The sequence below is a fragment of the Pezoporus wallicus genome, unplaced genomic scaffold, assembly GCF_028554395.1.
Source record: "Pezoporus wallicus isolate ANWC-B61680 ecotype Strahan unplaced genomic scaffold, APGP_CSIRO_Pwel_v1 contig_13480, whole genome shotgun sequence".
Classification (NCBI taxonomy): domain Eukaryota; kingdom Metazoa; phylum Chordata; class Aves; order Psittaciformes; family Psittacidae; genus Pezoporus; species Pezoporus wallicus.
In genome coordinates this window covers 1,163,112-1,181,812 of record NW_026641917.1, presented here as the reverse complement: position 1 = coordinate 1,181,812, position 18,701 = coordinate 1,163,112, and the positions used below count along the sequence as shown (strand labels likewise).

The following is an 18,701-nucleotide window of genomic DNA, read 5'->3' as shown; positions in this document are numbered from 1 at the left end:
AACTTTATTTAGTGGTGGGAAAAGAACGTGTAGCTGTTATTTACCTTTATGTGTCACCCTGTATAATGTGCGCCTCAGTCACCATGAAAGAGAAAAGCAAACAGGCACCATTTCAGCAGAAACGCCCTGTGGTGCTCAGCACCACATGTGACGTACGTGTGCAGAGGGATTTCAGCATGCCACAGGTGGGATCCTTCAATAGGAATGGAAGGAGGAAGTTTGTCTCCCTGATGTGCCCAAGCCCCACTGAGGACACGAGGAGCAGAATCAGCGCCTGGTCCCTGGCGCAGCCTTGACCCATGAGTGCTCTCCATGCAGAGGGCACCAGGTTATGTCTAGTCCAACGTGAGTGCCCCAAGCAGCACATGGGTTTGATGCAGTGACATGTGGTGTAGGACCCCTCACTGTCTGCTCCAGATAGCAACCGGTCCTCACTGTCCTGTGTTACCTGCTAATATAGCCACCAGCCATGCCCTCTGCCCAAGCCTTTATTTTCCCCAGCTTGTGACCACCATTGCTGTGGAAAAGCTCTGCAGACAAGTGAGGACCCACAGACTCAGTGGGTTGGCCACAAGTGGGTTTTATGAACCAGGATGGAATGCAGGTCTTGCCCTTTCATTTGGTCAGCTTGGCTTTGAAAAGCTCCAGAGCATTCTGGAAAGCAGTACAGCAATATGATAGGATTTAATCAGACTTAATTATTCCCCTGCTGTCGATCTCCTAGCAACATCCAGCTTGACATCTGCCTGCGAATGAAACATGTAAGCTAAGTAGGAACATGTTCAGACTGAAGTCCTGCTACTTGAACCAAATCACTCCACTAATCATTGCCTTAATTCATTTCGTGGCTGTTAGACAGCTGCCGGGAGCTGGTACCTGATTTCCATGGATGTGCTGCACTTGCCTCCTGATCTTTTTCCAGGCTGAAAAAAGCGTGACTTCATCCTGGGCTCTTTCCAGCACACCGACACCTGATAACAGGGGGTAGAGTTTCTCGAATGACAAACATGGGCTCAGGAGCAAGCCTCAGCCTTGTCATTATCTGTCTTGGTGCTGTAGGTCCCCGCTTATCATCCAAATCAGATCACCCGCTGTGCCTGCAGAGTGCAGGGTGTAAACTCTAAGTGCACAAGCAGTAGAGTAGGGACAGTTTAGGTGAGGCTTGAGGATGGTCAGAGCAGATGTGGTGCAGCAGCGGCAGGCATTGCAGGCAGCTCCATGTTGTTCGGACATGGTGGGGGTCAGGACAAGGAGAAGAGACCTGGCTTACACAGATGGAGGGATGAAGAGGTGAAGAGAGGTGCTGGCATAAAGCGTTTGTAAAGCAAAGCTGGGCTCCAGCAAGATACAATGCAGTACAGGGGTCAGTGGGGTTATTGGAGAGAATAAGCCTGTTGTCTGAGCCGGGGCTGGCAGAGGAGGCTGCACGGCCTGGCGTTGGCTTCTGTGAAGCTGTGAAGCCGGGGATAAGGATGCTGCCTTGGCTGTGTGAGAGCAACCGGCATCCTGAGAGAGTCAGCACTGGGGAGCTGGGGGTTGATGTGAGCAGCAGTGTGGGGAGCAGACCTGCTGATGGATGTGCCCCTTCTCCATGTACTTCCTCAAGGGGGATATGGGTACCAGTGGTCCCTGAGTGTTGGCATGAGTCTGCTGGTCCCCTGTGCTGTATCTAGAAGTTATTTGCATCCAAAAAACCATAATAGGACATTAGTGCAACACATGTCTCTGTGGAGGATTGTGGCAGGTCTGTGAGCCTGGCTGTGTGGGTGCCACACTTGCAGTCAGCTCACACTGACTTCACTCATGGTGAGCACAAAGGGAGCTTCTGGCTGTGAAAGTGGGACTGGGGGAGTCCCCGGCTGCTCTCCCTGTGACCTGCGTGGACTCTGCCTCTCTCGCCAAGTGCTGGGGAGCAGAGTCAGACAGTGCTCATTTGGCTGTGTGCCTTCCAAGGCAATGTCTGCCGGTCAGCACAAGCACCTGCAAGTGGGAGCTGCCACCACACTGGACATCATCCTACTTGGTTTCCCTTAAACTCATGTGGCTTTTTGTTTTGCTTGTTATCAGTGTCTCATGGAGGATGAAAACAGCAAACCAAAACCATTGGGCTGCTTTGCTGTCCTGATGATGCAGGTTTACTCCTTATGGTCTCTTTCCTATCAGATGACTCCCCCACCACCCCCCCACGCCTAATAATTCTCTGCTTTATCATTCCCTCCCTGTGTTGCCTTGTACTTGTGTTTCTCACTGGTCCTGTGCCTAATGAGTATTAAGTCTACCCAGCAAGGCTGTGGGGCCAACAGGAAGGAGGGCAATGCTATGGGAAGGATGAGGTGTGGGCTGGCCCCACCACTGCAGTGAGAAGGTGGAGATGTAATCTAACAGGAACTGTGCGGTGTGAGCTGTACTGTGCTGTGGGAGGGCAGCTGATGCAGTCTGCGCAGCCCAGTGTGGTCCTTGTGTTATCCCTAAAATGAGGGTTCTTCATGCGGTGTGCAATAAGCCAATCAACACACAGGGTCGAGATACTTGTTTTTATTTCAGTTCTGCAGAATCAGGTGCTAGGCATCTAACAGAGCCGGCACACAGGCATTTCGATTCGCCTGATATTTATAGTAGCAAGATACAACTGATTGGAGGACAAAAATTTCCTCTACTGCCCATGATTACACATTTTAATGTTTATGCATTTAGCTTCACGTTTAAAACAATTAGGGTGGTCCCCTAACTATCATGCTCATTATTCACAATGGGGTGTGTATCTTGGCATTGTAACTATCCAAGGTTAGTTAAGGATCCACTCTGTACAAAGACATACATGTGTATTTAAGTCAGTAAACATAAAACTGCGAACCAGAAGTTTACAGCCTTTCTTACCTTGGGGATTTCCCTGCTGACGTTGTTCTCCAAGGTTAGATACATCCCACTGTTTCAACACAGGGTTGCTCATTTTACAACTTTTAACCTTACTTTTGCACATCACTTGCAGCCTGGCATGATCCAGCAGTAGGCTGAACAATGCTTGGGAAGCTCAGGGATGTGACACATGGTGTGCAGTGGCTGGGCAGCACCTTGCTGGGTACGCAGTGGTGTAAGGACCTGCAGAATTTGGAGGATAGCGTGAAGGCAGTGACCTAGGCCAGTGGCTGAGTGCTAAACTGGACTGTGTGGCATAGCTAGGTGCAGTGCGGTTCAGTGACTGGAAGCAAGACGGTGTTGGGCTACTCCATGTAGTGAATGCAGGCTAGGCTGTGCAGTGAGCAATGCAGTGGTGAGAGCTGCTCTGCGCAGTGTCCAGAGGTAGGGCAGTGCCACAGTTGAAGGGAGATGCAGTGCACTACAATGCAGTGACTCGACGCTAGGCAATGCAACATCACTGCTGGGATGCAGCAGCTGGTTAGGAGGGAGGTGTGGTACAGTGTCTGGGGGGACTGCGAGACCTGGAGGTGTCTCAGGGGCAGGAAGGTGCAGTGTTGTGCAGTGCTTGGAACAGCGACACAATGCAGAGCTTGACAGTGCTCCTGCAGCGCCGTGTCTGGAGGAAGCTTAGCGGAGTGCTTGGAGTCACCACAAGGGTTTGGAGGTGCCCGGGTGACCTGGCAGCGGGGCAGCGATTTGAAGGAGGAGCAGTGCCCCTCAGCCGCCGAAGCGCGCGCGCACGCAGCGCAGCGCACCGATTAACGGGGGGGGATTTACTAAGAGGTCTCTGCGCACGCGCGCCACCGCCCTGCCGCAGCGCCCCTCCGGCGACGACCCCCAGCCGCCCTCCCTCCCGCCATTGGCTGCGGGCGCGGCCCCCCGCACCGCTCCATTGGCTGGCGGCGGCCGCTATGCGGGCGGGTCGGCAGCGCTGCGGCCCGCCCCGGCGCCCCATTGGCGGCCGCTGTGCCCCTCAGAGCCGCGGCGGCCGGTCCCGCTGCGCCGCGCCCGGCATGGCGGCGCCCGCAGCCCCGCGACCGGGGGCCGCAGCCGGCGGCCGAGCCCCCAGCGCCGGCGGCTGCCGGGTGAGGAGGGGTGGGGGGGGGATCCAGCAGGGCCGGGGCTGGAAGCGGAGCTCGGCGAGGCGGGGACAGGCGGCGGGGTGCCCGGCCCGCGCCCTGCTGTCTGCCCAGCGGTTCCCGTTCCAGTTCGGATTCCAGGCGGCCCTGATCCTCCGGCAGCGTCTTCCCTGCGGCGTGCCCGGGGCTCCCGCCGGGACCTGCTCGGCCTCCGGGCTCCCGCCGGCCCCGCTGTCCTGAGGCACCCCGGGCGCCCCGGGGCGCTGCGGGATGGCTGTGGCGCGTCCCGGCTGCCCTGCGCTTGGGTGGAGCGCGATGCTTGCCAGGCCCCGCTGTGTGTGGCGGTTTCGGAGGGTATTTATCTGAAGTGGACCGGGGCATAAATGTGGACGGAGACTTGCGGCGTTGCCCTGGGGTAGCGTGGCAGTGCCCTGCTGCCTCTTTGGAATGGCATTTACCCTTGTGAGACGAAAACCCCGCAGCTGCCGAGGGTGGTCTTTATTATTTCACTGATGCAGGTCAGGTAGCACGCGAAGAGCGTGGGTTTGGATCTGTGTGTTACTGGAGGTGTGGGATTGTGTGTTTTGGGAGGATGACCGTCGGAGAAGGTGGCTCCAACCTCAACCTGTTTTTCTTTCTCAGGTCATGTAGAAGAGCAGATTTAATGTGAAGATGGGACTGTTGGTGTTTATGCGTAACCTGCTGCTAGCCCTCTGCCTCTTTCTGGTACTGGGATTTCTGTACTATTCTGCTTGGAAGTTGCACCTCCTCAGATGGGAAGATTCAAGTAAGTATGAGCACCGTGTAACTCCTGGGCTCCCTGAAACGACTGTCAAATTGTTGCAATAGTACTGAGGTGATTCTGATTTACCAGTATTAGTGGGATGTGATTAAGCCCAATCAAATGCTGGAGCTTTTAGTATGCTTAAGGGGTTGAATTTGTGATTACCTAATGCTCTTTATGGCTTTACTTTTATTACTGGTACAAAAGCAGGTTCACACTCTATAATTGTAATATTAAAAATTCCAGTTCTTACAATATCCTATGTTAGTTTATTCTTAATTGTCAAAATAGTTTTATGTGCTGAAGCATTTGTTCCCTGAACATTTCTGTGCATTTTACAGTATCTGAGGTGAGGTTTTTTCCCTCTGGTGGATTTTAATTTCCTTTTGTAATCATATATGCTGGCTATCTCGTCATCTTTCTTTGTCCTTCAGAAATCCTCATCTTCCATTTATCTGCCAAATATCTCTCATCTGAAAGGATGTCTCTCAATCTCCTTAAGTCTAAAGAGACATCTGACCTCATTGAATACAATCTGAGGATTGTACTGTGCAGTAATGCTATAGGAGGTTTTAGCTGCAAAGGGATATAAATTAGGCTGAAGTTTGATTGCTCAGTAACTGCTCTTATTTTTGCTTGTGGTGATTGCTTTCTTGTTTGCTCGTGAAAAGTGTTTGTTGAAAATATCAATCCATTCCTCTCCCCCTCCTGCCCAAAACACAAGCCAGCCTTCTTTGCAGCTGTTCCACGGGCTGTTTCAGACCTCTCTCAGCTGACCACTGCTCCCTGGATCAGTGGCTGAGAAACACTCATCCAGAAGGATTGTTTTCCAGTCTGACAAAAAAGCTGTCCGTCAAATTCCTTCTTCGCTGTGTAGCATTACTGTGCATACTGCTGGAGATTTCTGCTCTAATACTTATTGCATTTAATGTTGTTATACCTCTGTATGCTCTGTATGTGTTGGTACATGTTCTAATTTTTGCATGATGACGGATGATGACTTGGATGTGGCATTTGCACTGATGAAGTGATTTTGACAGGAGGGCTCTTAAGGTGTCCTGTACCAGAACAGGTATTGTAAGACTGAATTTTTGAAAGGAAATGCATAGTTGCTTTCTGAGCAGGGATTGTTGCTTCAGGTTTGTTCTTCAGAGAGGGAGTCCAATCTTGATTGTGACCTTCTGAGAACTAACACTTTTGTCAATGAAGTATAGAAAATCCTTCCTGCATGAAAAGAAGTACAAAATGTAGTTAAAAGGACATTTATGTGTCTCTACCACGTGATGATCTGTTATGAAATTATACCACCTGCTATCCTCTACTTCATTCGTACCACCAAAAATTATGCTGGGACTTCCCAAGGCCTGCAAAAAAACCCTTCGGGCCACAGCTTGTATGTGAACTTTGTTAAACGTGGAGGAGAAGCGCTGTGTTTATATGCCACATACCAAGGTGCTGGCATGAGTTTTAAATTTCTTCAGGTTTCACCTCTTTGGATTTTGTGCTTTTAGTTTCCTGTGCCGTTTGTTATTTTATGCCATGACAGTCCCTGGGGAGTTCTGTGGTAACTTTTGTCGGAGTTTTGTGATGCAGCATTGCAAATCAGTGTGCAAACATTGTGGATTGCTAAAAATGAATGCTTCTACCTGGAAAGATGACTTTAAGTTCCAGCCAAGTTAGAGTGATTTCTGTTGAGCATACTGGCTGCTTTTGGATGTTCTGACAGGAGCCCTGTGAGGTGATGTCACAGGCTTTTTGCTAGCTGTGTGTCTCCTTTTAAATCATCTTGTATATTAAATATGTTCTTCATTTATTCTCGGAAGTCGCAGTGCTTGCATTAAGCTTATTCAGCTAGTTTGAAGAATAAGCTTATTGATCTTTATCAGCTGTCACAGTGGATATGGGCTGTACTGTTGTTTGTTTTCTTCTAGACGCTTGTATAGATTGTGTCTCAAATATCAGATGAAGCTCCTGGAAATGTTAGTGTAAACACCAGTCCAGTGTGAGAGGGCAAGATTCCGTGATTACTTTTGGAAACAGCTAAGATGATACCAGTTTTCAGTTGATCTTAAAGGAGTTTTGCATGAATCAAAAAAAGTTTTGTTTATCGTGGAATTTTGTGCATGAGGAACTTACGCAGATTTAAAATACAAATTTAAAAGCCTATAGTGGGAAACTTGATACAACCAGTTAATGTTAAGCTTCTATAAATAAACATTTGGAAGTTAACAAATGACAGAGTTGAAGTTGCTCATTTAACCATGATTAGGCTTTCTTGAGCATGAGTAATATGATACAATGTGTAATGGTGCAATTATACTTTCTATTTTGTGAAGGGGACTCTTAGCTCATTTCACAAGACAGGGTGGTGCTTGATAGCCATTCATGGGTTTATATCCTGAATTACAATTCAGTGTGTGACCTTGTAAGTCTCCTTAAGCTTGATACGATCATGCTGACGTCCCCAAAGGCAAAACTGAGTTAGATGTGTTAGCTTTAGGGTGCTTCATTTAAGATTATTGGGTTTGATGTGTAAGTTATCTTCTTATTCAATTGTTTTTTCTTTCTTTGTGACCAGTGTCTTTATTTTGTTTGTGACTCCTTAGTTTCAGTAATCGCATTTGTCTTTGTTCTGTGTTGTGTGGAGAGGAGGCATGAAACTAAGCTGATCCTGATATCTGACACCCCTGCAATCTCTTCAGATGCTGATTTTAGTAAACTTGACACCTGCATTTAATAATGGACACAAATTTGCTCTAGAGTATGATGAAAAATACTTGATCTGCTTACTTGCTGCTTGTATGGTTTGTTCACTTGATGTTTTAGAAACTGCCTCTGTATGTTGTTGATACGGGTGAATTTGAATGATAACTGTAAGGAATCTGCTGCGACTTTGGAGTTTGTATATTTAGCTGCTAAAGCAAGTGAATAAAGTAATTTGTTTGTTTGTACTTCTGACACCTCCAAGAAAGGAGGCTAAACTTTGAATAGACTGAAAGATAGGAATCGGTGTTTTTCTTATCATTTCCATTTAAATCTGTCCTCCTTGAGTGATGCCTTAGTGAGTTCTGAGAGATTCTTATCCTTACTGTGCGACTGTACACCTTGCCAAAATGCTGAAGAGATACAAAAGAATTAATTCTCTAAGGCTTATCTTTCTTGTGTGAAGAATAGATTGAATTCAGCTAATGTGAACTAATTAAGGTCGAATTAAATTCGACTGCTGCTTCAATTCAAGACAAACCTCCAGTGGCTAGCCCTCTGTCATCCTTTTAGTGACTGTCATGGTCGGCTACTCTTCCCTGAGCCTTGTTTGATGTTGGTGGCAATATAGTGTAAGTTCTCAGGGCAGCAACAAAGTGCAAAAAAATGGTGCGTAGCACTGTAGAAATGCAGGAGGGCCTTTGAGTTCTGGTGATTGTTTGGAGTTTATGAACAGTGTTTAGGATAGAGGTACACTTTCCTTTTTCTTTTTTCTGTCCTGATTTCTGTAATACAGTTTCAGTCTCTGACAATAGTGGTAAGAGTTGAACACTGTCCTTGCATGTTCTTCCCAGACAGGCAACAGTGACAGATGCTGCAGCTCTCTGATTAAGTGTTGAGTTGCATGAAGGGTGTTAAGCACGCAGAACTGATAACACAATGTGGGAGACAAACAAGGAAATAAGAATTTTGCTATCAGGTTTAGCTGTCATGTACATTCTAGAAGGACCTTGCAGCAGCAGATAATTATAACTCTGTTCGCTGTGTTTCTGGACACTGAGTTATCAGGGAATTCTTACATAGTACTGGTAGTGACAGGAACAGGTTTGGAAGGTCAGGTGCACTACAGCCTTTTCCTAATAGCTTCTGGTCCTATTGGTTTCACCTTTCCTGATGCATTTGGCTCTGTGGAGGAAGGAAGATGTTATCTGTATGAGTGTGAAAAAGACAGCACACAGGAAGGTACCCCATTATCTTTGAAAAGTATGATGGGTGATGGAATTGAGCTGACAGTGCCTCGTAGATTTGCCTCATCAGCTCGGAGGAATGCATTTTTACCCATAACTGAAGGACAGGATATAGTCATAGTAAAATTTAATGCTGATGTTTATTATTTAACCCAGTATGTGTGTAGCTAATTTTGCAACTTAAAAATGAATGTGTTGTAAGGAAGGAATGATTCCATTAAAAATGTCCTGGCTATGGAAATATTGAACTCATTCCCCCAAGGCAGATTTTTTTTTTGCCCTCTGAAAGTATTGAAATATACTTCAGAAAAGGACAGTGTGATGCTGTTTTCCTGTTCCCTGTTGCATTTAGCATTGAATGAATTTAAAGAAAAACATACTTTACTTTAGGTACTTTTGCCAAACCCTGAGTTAATACAATTTGTAGCTGTAGATTTTGAGCTTGTCAGTTTGAATGTGGCTTTTGAAACATCTCCAGGTACATTCTGTTGATGCCTCCATAAAGAAATCGAGTCATTACTCTGTCATCTGTTGCTCTGTGTTATTTTCAACCCTAATGCTGGAAAGGCAGCCAAAGAGATAAAGCTCTGGGAAGAGATTTTCTGAAGGTATTTCAGGACCCTTATCCTTTTCATACTTTTTTTTTTTAATGTCTGTTTCCATGGGAACTGAGGAGACATAAACAGGCAAAACTGACTCACTTCTGGTTGCAGGTTTTTACTTTGCTTGCATTTCCATGGAAACCAGTCTCGCAGCAAAAAAAAAGGCTAAATTAGCCAAAAGCAATCATACCTTTATCTTTAATATACCAATTTCTCTCAAAGTGAAGTAGTATGTTTGTCAATTCCTGTACAGGGGACTAAGAATGTGTCGAAGAAATGGATCTTTTTATAAGGGTTTGGAATGAGTATGCTCTTTTGCATGTGGCTAAAGCTTCACAGTCTGTGTGATGATACATAGTGTGGGTACAACTGTTATATCTTGAGTTACTAGGGGTGTCATTTGTTCTACGTTAAGGAGGTGGATCTTGCATACACTGACATCTCACTTCATTCTGTTGTTAAATGAAAGACATTCAGTCAGTGAGCAACTAGGCCATGGAGACAAACTTGTTCCCTTTGTAGAAAGAAGCATATAATAGTTTTATGTTCAGATCATCATCTCTGGGAGTTACTGTCCTACTTGCCTTTGCCAGAAGAAGGAAATGCAAGAGTGCCCCTGTAGAAAATAACATCTCTGTGCCAGCTCAACTTGGCACTGGGAGCATAAATCTCTGATGAAAGTAGTTTGAGCTAAGCTGTCTGAATTTATGGTTAAGTGGGTGAGGGAGCATATCCTTTTATACTGTAGAATTACAAGGCACTCATGCCCTGTTGTGAAGGTGGCAAGCAAATGGTAATGTTAACCACTTCACTTGCTCTATATCTATCTGAAGCCTTAGCTTTAGGGAGGAGAGTGTGTGTGTTCTTTTTGGTAGATGGTTGCTGCTGCTTTCCAAGCTGGAAAGCCTGAGAGACTTTAACCTTGTGGGCATTAGCTATTTTAAAAACTCTGTTTTGGATAGTATTATGTAGCAGTGTTAAATTTCCTGAAACAGTTGCTTTTTTTACTTTTCAGGAAGGGACTTGGAACAGCATTGGAACAGATTATTGTGAATTCACTGATGTTTGAGTTATTAGTAACTTCAAGGTTTGCTTTGTCTATTCAGCTGCTCTGTAGTCTCCTAGTGCTGTAGTTGTTGGGCCAAAATTGAGACCAAATATTTAGAAAATCCTCATAACATGGTTCCAGCTTCAGATTTAAGGAAACTTTGCTACTTTTCAGATGCGTTAGGGATTTGAGGATCACAGTTATGCTTTATAAAATGTTAAAAATAGGAAGTAAAATTATTAAGGCAGCAGTGAATATTGGAAACACAGATGTAAAAACAGGAGTTAAAACAACAGTTCTCTGGTAAAGTAGCTTAACTTTCCTAAGAATTCTCTTATTGGGCTGAAACGTTCCACTTGTGTTCAGCCTGAAGCTGAAAACTTTAGTGTACTAAGGGTGGTGATTCTTTTATCTGTGCAGAATAGAGAAAATTGGATTTAATGCCCAGAAATTGTTACTGCTGTTCCAAGCTACTTTGTGCTCCCTGTTAATATGCCAGAATAAGAAGCATGGCTAAACTTAAACTCTTGCAAATCAGGACATTCAGTTGTGCTAGTATCTTCCACAGCTATAGTTTTGCCAGTTAATTTTCTCTTGGCTGGAGGTAGATGTGTATGTTCCTGAGTGCTCTGTCTGTTTGATGGAACCACAAAGAGCTGCCTGCCCTCTTCACTAGAGGCAGCCCCTCCAGGACAGAACAGTCTTCTCAGTGAATATGGATCAGAACTTCTAAGGTCAATAAAAGAATTAAAAACAAAATTTAAGAAGTTCATCAGTGCTTCTCTGTCTTCTAGAAGACAGCGCTTCACAAGGTAGGCTAAAGACATAGGGGAATGAAAGTGCTTCATTTTTTCTGACATGTTACCATGTATTTAGTGAAACACCTCATGTTACTTTACAACCTTGCTGTTCTAAGGACCCTGCTGTCTGTCCAGGAACGGTGCTGCTGTAATGTTAACAGTGCAGGGCAAAACTCTGCTGGGGCAACGAGAAATGATACATTACAGTGCTGTTGAGGGAGCAAGCGTAATGTTGCTTCGTCCTTGAGATTTCTCCAGAGGAGGAAAGCTCCCTGAACACTCCTCAGACTTTAGGGGCAGATTTAGTGAAGGGCAGTAAGAGCATAGCACCCTAAGCACTTTGTGGATTGAGGAGTGGTTGTCATGCTATACTTATGCTCATCGTTACTCTGTCTTCATTTGAGCTTTTTCAGCCCTATGTTGCTGTTTTAGTTCTGACTTTTTAGCAAGATAGAAAGCAAAGTGCAAGAATACTTCTCCATCCCCCTACACACAGTCGGGCCTTCATTTTGCATCTTAAAATAGTAAGATACTCTTGCTATTTCTGACAACAGCAGTCTTGTTACTGTTTGAGTCCCTGTTCAAGCCTTTGTATTTCTCCCTCTCTCCATTTGTGTTGCTAGCTGATGGGTGCAGTTGAGGAACTTGCCCAGTTCAAAACAGTGTGGTTTTAGCTTTGCTTACTTGACCTTAACCTAAATTAGTGTTTCACTTGCTTCACTTGCTCAACTTTTGTTGTTGTGATTTAATTCTGGTTGGCAACTCAGTAACACACAGCCACTCACTTACCCCTCCCCTCCTCCGGTGGGACGGGGAGGAGAATCAGAAAAGATGTAAAGCCTGAAGGTCAAGGTAAGAGCAGCTTAATAATTAAAATAAGGTGTAATGTAATACTAATATCAATATAATAATGAAAAGGGTAATAAAAAAAAGAGATATATAAACCAAACAAAACCCAGTTAACAACCAAATGATGCCCACCACAATTTCTTGCCACCTGCTGACCAATGCCCAGCCCATCCCTGAGCAAGGATCCTTGTCGACTTCCCCCACTTTATATACTGGGCATGATGTTCTATGGTATGGAATATCCCTTTGGCTAGTTCAGGTCAGCTATCCTGGCTGTGTTCCCTCCCAGCTCCTTGTACCCCTCCTCACTGGCAGAGCATAAGAGGCTGAAGTGTCCTTGATCAGGATAAGCCCTACTTAGCAACAGTTAAAACATCGGTGTGTTATCAACATTGTTCTTGGACTAAGGCCAAAAGACAGCACTGTACCAGCTGCTAGGAAGAAAATTAACTCTATCCCATCTGAAACCAGGACACTTCTGCATTTTCTCCCTATCCCCAGGTTTGGGAAGGATATGTTCCTGTGACTTGTGTTAGGAGAATTGTGATAGTGTTTGTAAGGGGCAGCAGTCAGTGTCTTACATGCAGCCAAAGCTTCATCCTCACATGCAGTTTTGCAGAGGTCAAAGTCAGCACCTTTTGATATTCTGGAAGGTACAATGCAGCGAAAGCACTTTACCTCTCTTAGAAATTGCTCTGCAGCTGAGTGCTTTCAGAGGTGAAAGGACTTGTGCATCTCAGCTGACTGTGAACCCCTTAGCACTGAGTTCAGCTGGAAACAATGCCTCCCTGTGAGGACTATCTCATCCACATTAGTAAGTGGTTCTCTGCCTCTCCTCCATCATGTCACTGTACATCCCTTGGTGCACAAGGCATGTACCTCTGACCTCTAGCCGTTGCAGCAACGGCAGTTGTGCTATAAAATATACCCAGCCTTAATGGAAAGCTCGACCTTATCACTCATTAGCTGGAATAGATCACATGGGCTTTCACCAGCAGCTTTAATACAGGCAGGTTGGCTTTGGGCACCTTTCATGCTCATTTCAAATCTGTTTCATGTCAGTGAAACAATTTTTGAGAAGCAATTTCCCAAAATTGTTTCTCAACAATGCACTCAGTGGTGCTGTGACTGCATTCAGGCCACGATAGTCTACTGTTAGTCTCCGCTCTCCGTTAGACTTTCGCACTGGCCATATGGGGTTATTAAAGGGTGAACGGCTCCTACTGATCACTCCTTGGCTCTCCAGTCTAAGGATCAGCCTATGGATGGGAATCAGGGAGTCTTGGTTGGTGCGATATTGCCGCTGGTGCACTCTGATGATCGTGATTGGCACTTGTTCTTTAACCTTCAGCAACCCCACAACAGAAGGATCCTCTGAGAGACCAGGCAAGGTGGACAGCTGCTCAGTTTCCTTTGTCTCCAAAGGAGCAATACCAAAAGCCCATCGGTACCCTTTTGGGTCTTTGAAGTACCCTATCCTGTGCCAAGGATGCTTGGTAGCCTCTGGACCACTCACAATAGGGTGCTTTTGCCACTTCCTCCCAGTCAGGCTGATTTCAACCTCCAGTGCAGTCAACTCTTGGGATCCTCTTGTCATTCCAGAAATATAAATGGGTTCCACCCCTTGACAGCTTGATGGCATTAGGGTACACTGTGCACTGGTATCTACTAGAGCCTTGTACTTCTGTGGGACTGATGTGCCAAGCCATCTGATTCACACAGTCCAGTAAATCCGAGTGTCCCCTACCTCCACCTGGCTGGAGACAGGGCCCCTCTAATAGTCATCACAACGTTGGTCACCTAAGTCTTACAGAAAAGGATTAGTCATCTTTATCACAGGAGTTGGAGTAAAATCAGCTCTTCCACTCCATCTGGGAACCTGCTCACCAGAGACTGAAGCTGCAGCTTTCATGGGATGATCATCCTTGACCTTTGTTCTCCACTTCAATTCACGCACCCGTTCCTCCAGAGCTGAGGTAGGTTTTCAATCCCACTTCATCATGTCTTCTCTGTGATCCTGCAGGTAAAACCATAGGGTGGCCCGTGGCATGTATTTCCTGTATCTTCTTTCTCTAGCAGTAGGACGCCTTTTGTTAATAGCTGAGATGTGGGTTGGTACACGTGGGGAGCTGGATAGATGGGATAGATTGTCTCTCAATTGTTTCTCAACAATTGTCTCTCAAATCTGTTTTCTGCTGATATTACTGGGGCAATAACTTGTGGCACAAAGGAGGTAGTATGTGATTTATCTCAAACTGGTCAGCTGTTGCTGCTGTGATCTGAGCGTGGCCTTAGTACTGATTCTGACCATGCATGTCACACTCAGGGATGTTTTGCAGAGGAGATTTTTCCTAGATTATCTCTGCTAACCTTTTTGGTGCTCTTGTCACTATAATATCTCATTTTTCTGTCACTTCAGTCTGGCTTACATCACAGTGTCAGGCTGAGGCGACAGAACAGCTAAACCAGGGTATGACTCGCAAGGACAAATACAAAATGGGTGATGAGGTATGTCTCTGTATGAATTATGTATCTCTCCTGCACTTTAGAAGGAATGTAATCGTGCATCCAGGCATCAAGCAAAAAGTAATTTGTACTGTGTGTGCATATCCTGAGTAGATGTTTGAACCTGAGATAGATGATTTCAAGTGGTTACTCCTTCAGGCACCACATGATTATATTGCTTTGTATGCCTTGCTTTCTTGAGGAAGTAATAGCCTGTGAGGATAGTGCTGAAATTCTAGTCAGGTACAAAAACTACAGGATGTTTGTTAACCAGTTCTTGGTATTTTCAGTAACTGACTGCCAAGACAGTCCAAGGTACATATCCCTGGGGGCCAAAACTTCACATTTCTTGCTCTGTTCAAAAAAAAAAAAAAAAAAAGGAAAAATCAGAATGTGTTAAAATAGCTATTTCTATTTTTAAGAGCTTATAAATATTTATGGTGCTTGTCTTCAACTATTTTCAGATGATGCTAGAATCCCTCCTACTTTAACTCAGTTCCTGTTACAGCACGTCATTTTTTTGCAGCTATTATCCTGTGGATTTCAGTATTAGGGATGCTGAACATGGGTTCATCTGAGCTGCAACAGTGGAGTTAAGTATGCCCCTCAATAGTTCCTGAAATAAAGGAGTAACACAGCCTAACTACAGAAAAGTTTAACGGGGTACAGTGAGAAAGCATGTTCTGTGTACTATTTTTGTTCAAAACATTATGCACAGATGCATGTACGCTTTAAAGGAAGTAGTGGAAACGAGATGGCACAGAAATCAATAAAAATTGAGTTTTTGCAACAGGTAGGTAGCTGATGGCTTCTTGTGTATGAAGGCTTACTATAAATAAATGTTAACAAAGTTAATAATTTATAAGTGCGCTTGCATCTTCTTATCTCTGAAGGAAATTAATCAATCTCAGAATAGCTTAGATACCATGTAAGTATTGCTTTTCAGCTGTGATAGTGTTTAGATACCCTAATTCAAAAAATGTGTTGAGACGTATTTCTTGGGATGAAGTGTGATAACTTACTAGACTTGACTCAGGAAGGCAGAGGAAGCTGAGGCACAGGGAAGTGAAATTATTCTCTGTCACACAGCAGCTCAAGGGCAGAGCTATGAATAGAATAAAGGTCTCAAGGTTCTTGATGTAGTGTCCAGTTGGCCAAATAAGGATTGCTGTCCTGTAATTATGTATTCTACATTTGCTTAGTTAAGGAGAGCAGTCATATGCTGCAGTTGCTTCCTTGGGGCGGAGGCTGTCTGCTGTTTTTGTGAAAACATAGCAGTATTTTGAAGTGCTGTATTGATAATAACAAAACTGGTGATGGTCTGCATGGGCAGTGCTCGTGGCTTGATATAGGTACTGTAATTAGAATATAGGCTAGTATATTAGGATATAGGATATGTGGCTAGTATAAGTTGCTGCTAAAAGTTGCCTAAGATGCATCTGTGGAAGTGCGTAAGTGCACAACCTGATCAGTTGTGAATGCTGGTTTGGGGTTTTTCAGCCTTCAGATTTACCACATCAAAGGCACTGTATTCATGCTCTCAGGCTGCATTAGTACCACAACTGTCTCTCTCTTTTTAAAGGTAGTATATTTTTACAATGGAAAAGTTTAATTTTCCTCTTCATGCTCAAACACAGAACTTTTTTTTTCTTTAAACTTTCTAAAATATGTATGTATATAGAGAGGCATAGGCTAAACTTCTAGAATTTCATCTCAAAGGATGAAAAAACCTGAGGTTTTTGAAAAGAGTGGAATAATGGAGCAGTTCAGGCAGTTTTAACCATAGCAATCACTAATGCTGTAGGTATAATTAGAAATCTAATTACTGTGAATTTAGTTGCTGAGTCTTTTCTGCCTTTTGAGACTTGCCCCATACAATTCTACCAGGTTCCAAATAAAGCATAGGCGGTTCTCCATTATATAGCTAGGAAATTAGCAGTGCTGCTTTTTTTTTGTTAGCACTGCTGCCAGAATCTCTGTTTAGAAGTGCCTTATCTGAACATTGCAAAGGCTTTTATTTTTATATATGATTCATTATAACATCAGTTTCTCCCTGTCTGAGTTCAGAGCTTTTGTGTTTGAGTCCAGTACTTCATTAGAAGCAGAAGCTTGAGTTAATACAATGTAGAGACTGCAAATTGAATTCTAGTGGAGAATTGTATTACTTCTGATGGAGTTTTCTACATTTGCCTCACATTTAAGGGTGCTTCATATGTAGTTTGAATATTTTTAAACTTCTGAAGGGTAAGTTTGCACATTGAAAAGTAGGCCTTATTTCTATTAAAAAATATGAAAGCTTTGGTGCTGGACAATAGTGTATTACTCCTAGTTGCTGCATATATTTTTTTCCCATAAAGTTAGTTTTATAATTACAGCATATTGTATTATTTGAGGAATAGTTTCTACTTCTATGAATAGAAACCATGCCATTAAAGGAAGCGACTGCCTTTAGGCTAGTGTTTCCTAACCTTTGAATGCGTAAAGTTTCTTAATGTAGTTACTGAGACTTTGAAGAAAAATTTATACAAATAGCTCATAAACTAGGGCTGAGTATTCTTTATGATGTACTCTCCTATGCATATTACACCTTTTGCTTGAAAGGATGGATGGATGAAGGACTAGACAAATCTACTATTATCTAGTGATTTGCTGCTTTTCTGATACAGACTTGATGCAGAATTCCTTCTTGTGTTTAACTGTAAGTATGGCTTCAGAAAATGGAACTGAGAAGTGAGAGGAACCATTAGGTGAAGAATGAAGAGCCTGCACTGGGAAGTTGTCGCTTTTGTAGAAAACTTTATAATTGTAGCATAAAAAAGAACTAAGATGAGAATTTTTTTCTGCAGACTTTAATTTCAGGAAGTTAGGGCTCTTTTGGTTTTATTTAAGACTTAACAGTGTAGCCAAAAGGTTTAACCCCCTCATCTTCCCCTTTTGGCTGTTGTGTGTTATTGTAGGTTTTGACATAATGCTGTGCCTAGTATAAGTATACCTTGCTCAACAGTTGTGTATTTGTTTATGCATTTGTAGGAATGCAGTTACTCTATAAGCAGTTTTTCTTATCCTTGTCCTTGTTCATGATGTTGCTTACACTTGCGTGGAAGTGTTTAGATGTGCAATAATTACTGTCAAATCTCTCGCCCTGAGAGTTCTAAGTAATATGGTACCTGGAACTAACTGCTTAGGGGATCCCTGTTTCCTCTTCCTGCCGAGCAGTTCTTTTTTTGTGTTTTTTATGCTTGTGTGTTACACTGTGTCTCATGCTTGAAGAAGGGAAAGTTGCATGGAATACTGTGTGTTCTTTTCTGAGGAATTAAGTTTTTTGCTTGGTTCTCTGATCTAATTTTTTTTTTTAAATGCTTTAATCTTTGTAAAGACTAAATAACGTGATAGGGTAGGTTACAAAATGGATTATGGACTTGCTGTACTGGAAAAGTTTCTTCTGAGCCCATGGCTAAGCAACTTCTGCTCTTCTGGCTTACATTCAGATATGCTGGAAAACTTGTTTGGATAGTGAATTGGACTACGAAACTGATACAGTGTGAAAACAAGGAGGCCTTCTGTTCCCTCTCCCGCCAGTTCTTTAGGGAATGTTATGGCTGGCATGCTTAAAACAGTATTTTTGCTAAAATATTCTTGTAGTTAAGCAGGTGAAGGGCTCGGGCTTGAAAGGCTGCGGCTCATTGAAGCCTGTGGTTATTGCAGGTACCGCGTGAGGGCAGCAGATGTCTTCTGCTTCACCCCCTCACCAGCCCTCTCCTGCCACGTCAAAACCTATTGTAAGTTGAATAAATATTATTTTAAAAACCACAACCCACAAACAAAACCCTAAAGCAAACCCAGAAGCACAGCAGTCCTCTTTCCTGTGCAGTTAGAAAGTGGCAGCTGCCATTCTCTGGGTGAAATTGAGTAAATACTGCATTTAAAAAAACTTCTGTGGAGTCATTTGGTTTTAGAATAACTTAATTTGGAGGAACCTTGCTATTCATATCCAGTCCAGTGTTGTTGCCAGTACCTGTTTTCACAATCTGATCAAGTTCTATCTTGTGTCAGGTTTCTGGTTTTGCCTCCTGACAGTCCTATTCAAGAGGTCTTTTGGTGCCTTTTCCTAATAGCTTTTTTTTTTTTTAATTCAGTTGAAATGATGCATATGCCCAAAGAACAT

The 18,701-nt window shown here is 43.9% G+C and overlaps 1 protein-coding gene across 8 annotated transcripts in view; it reads left to right on the top strand.

Annotated features, from left to right (window-relative positions):
* The first annotated feature begins 3,916 nt into the window (after window positions 1–3,916).
* ST3GAL3 (ST3 beta-galactoside alpha-2,3-sialyltransferase 3) overlaps window positions 3,917–18,701 on the top strand; it is a 188,065-nt gene continuing 173,280 nt past the window's right edge. For 4 of the 8 annotated variants that reach the window (XM_057425836.1, XM_057425834.1, XM_057425835.1 and 1 more), the window contains exon 1: window positions 4,641–4,785. In XM_057425836.1, coding sequence (XP_057281819.1) covers window positions 4,671–4,785 — 115 coding nt within the window. In that variant the 5' untranslated portion in view covers window positions 4,641–4,670. Of the gene's footprint in view, window positions 4,005–4,546; window positions 4,566–4,640; window positions 4,786–18,701 lie in introns of those variants that run through there. The other 4 variants (XM_057425838.1, XM_057425837.1, XM_057425831.1 and 1 more) reach the window with 3 other exon arrangements.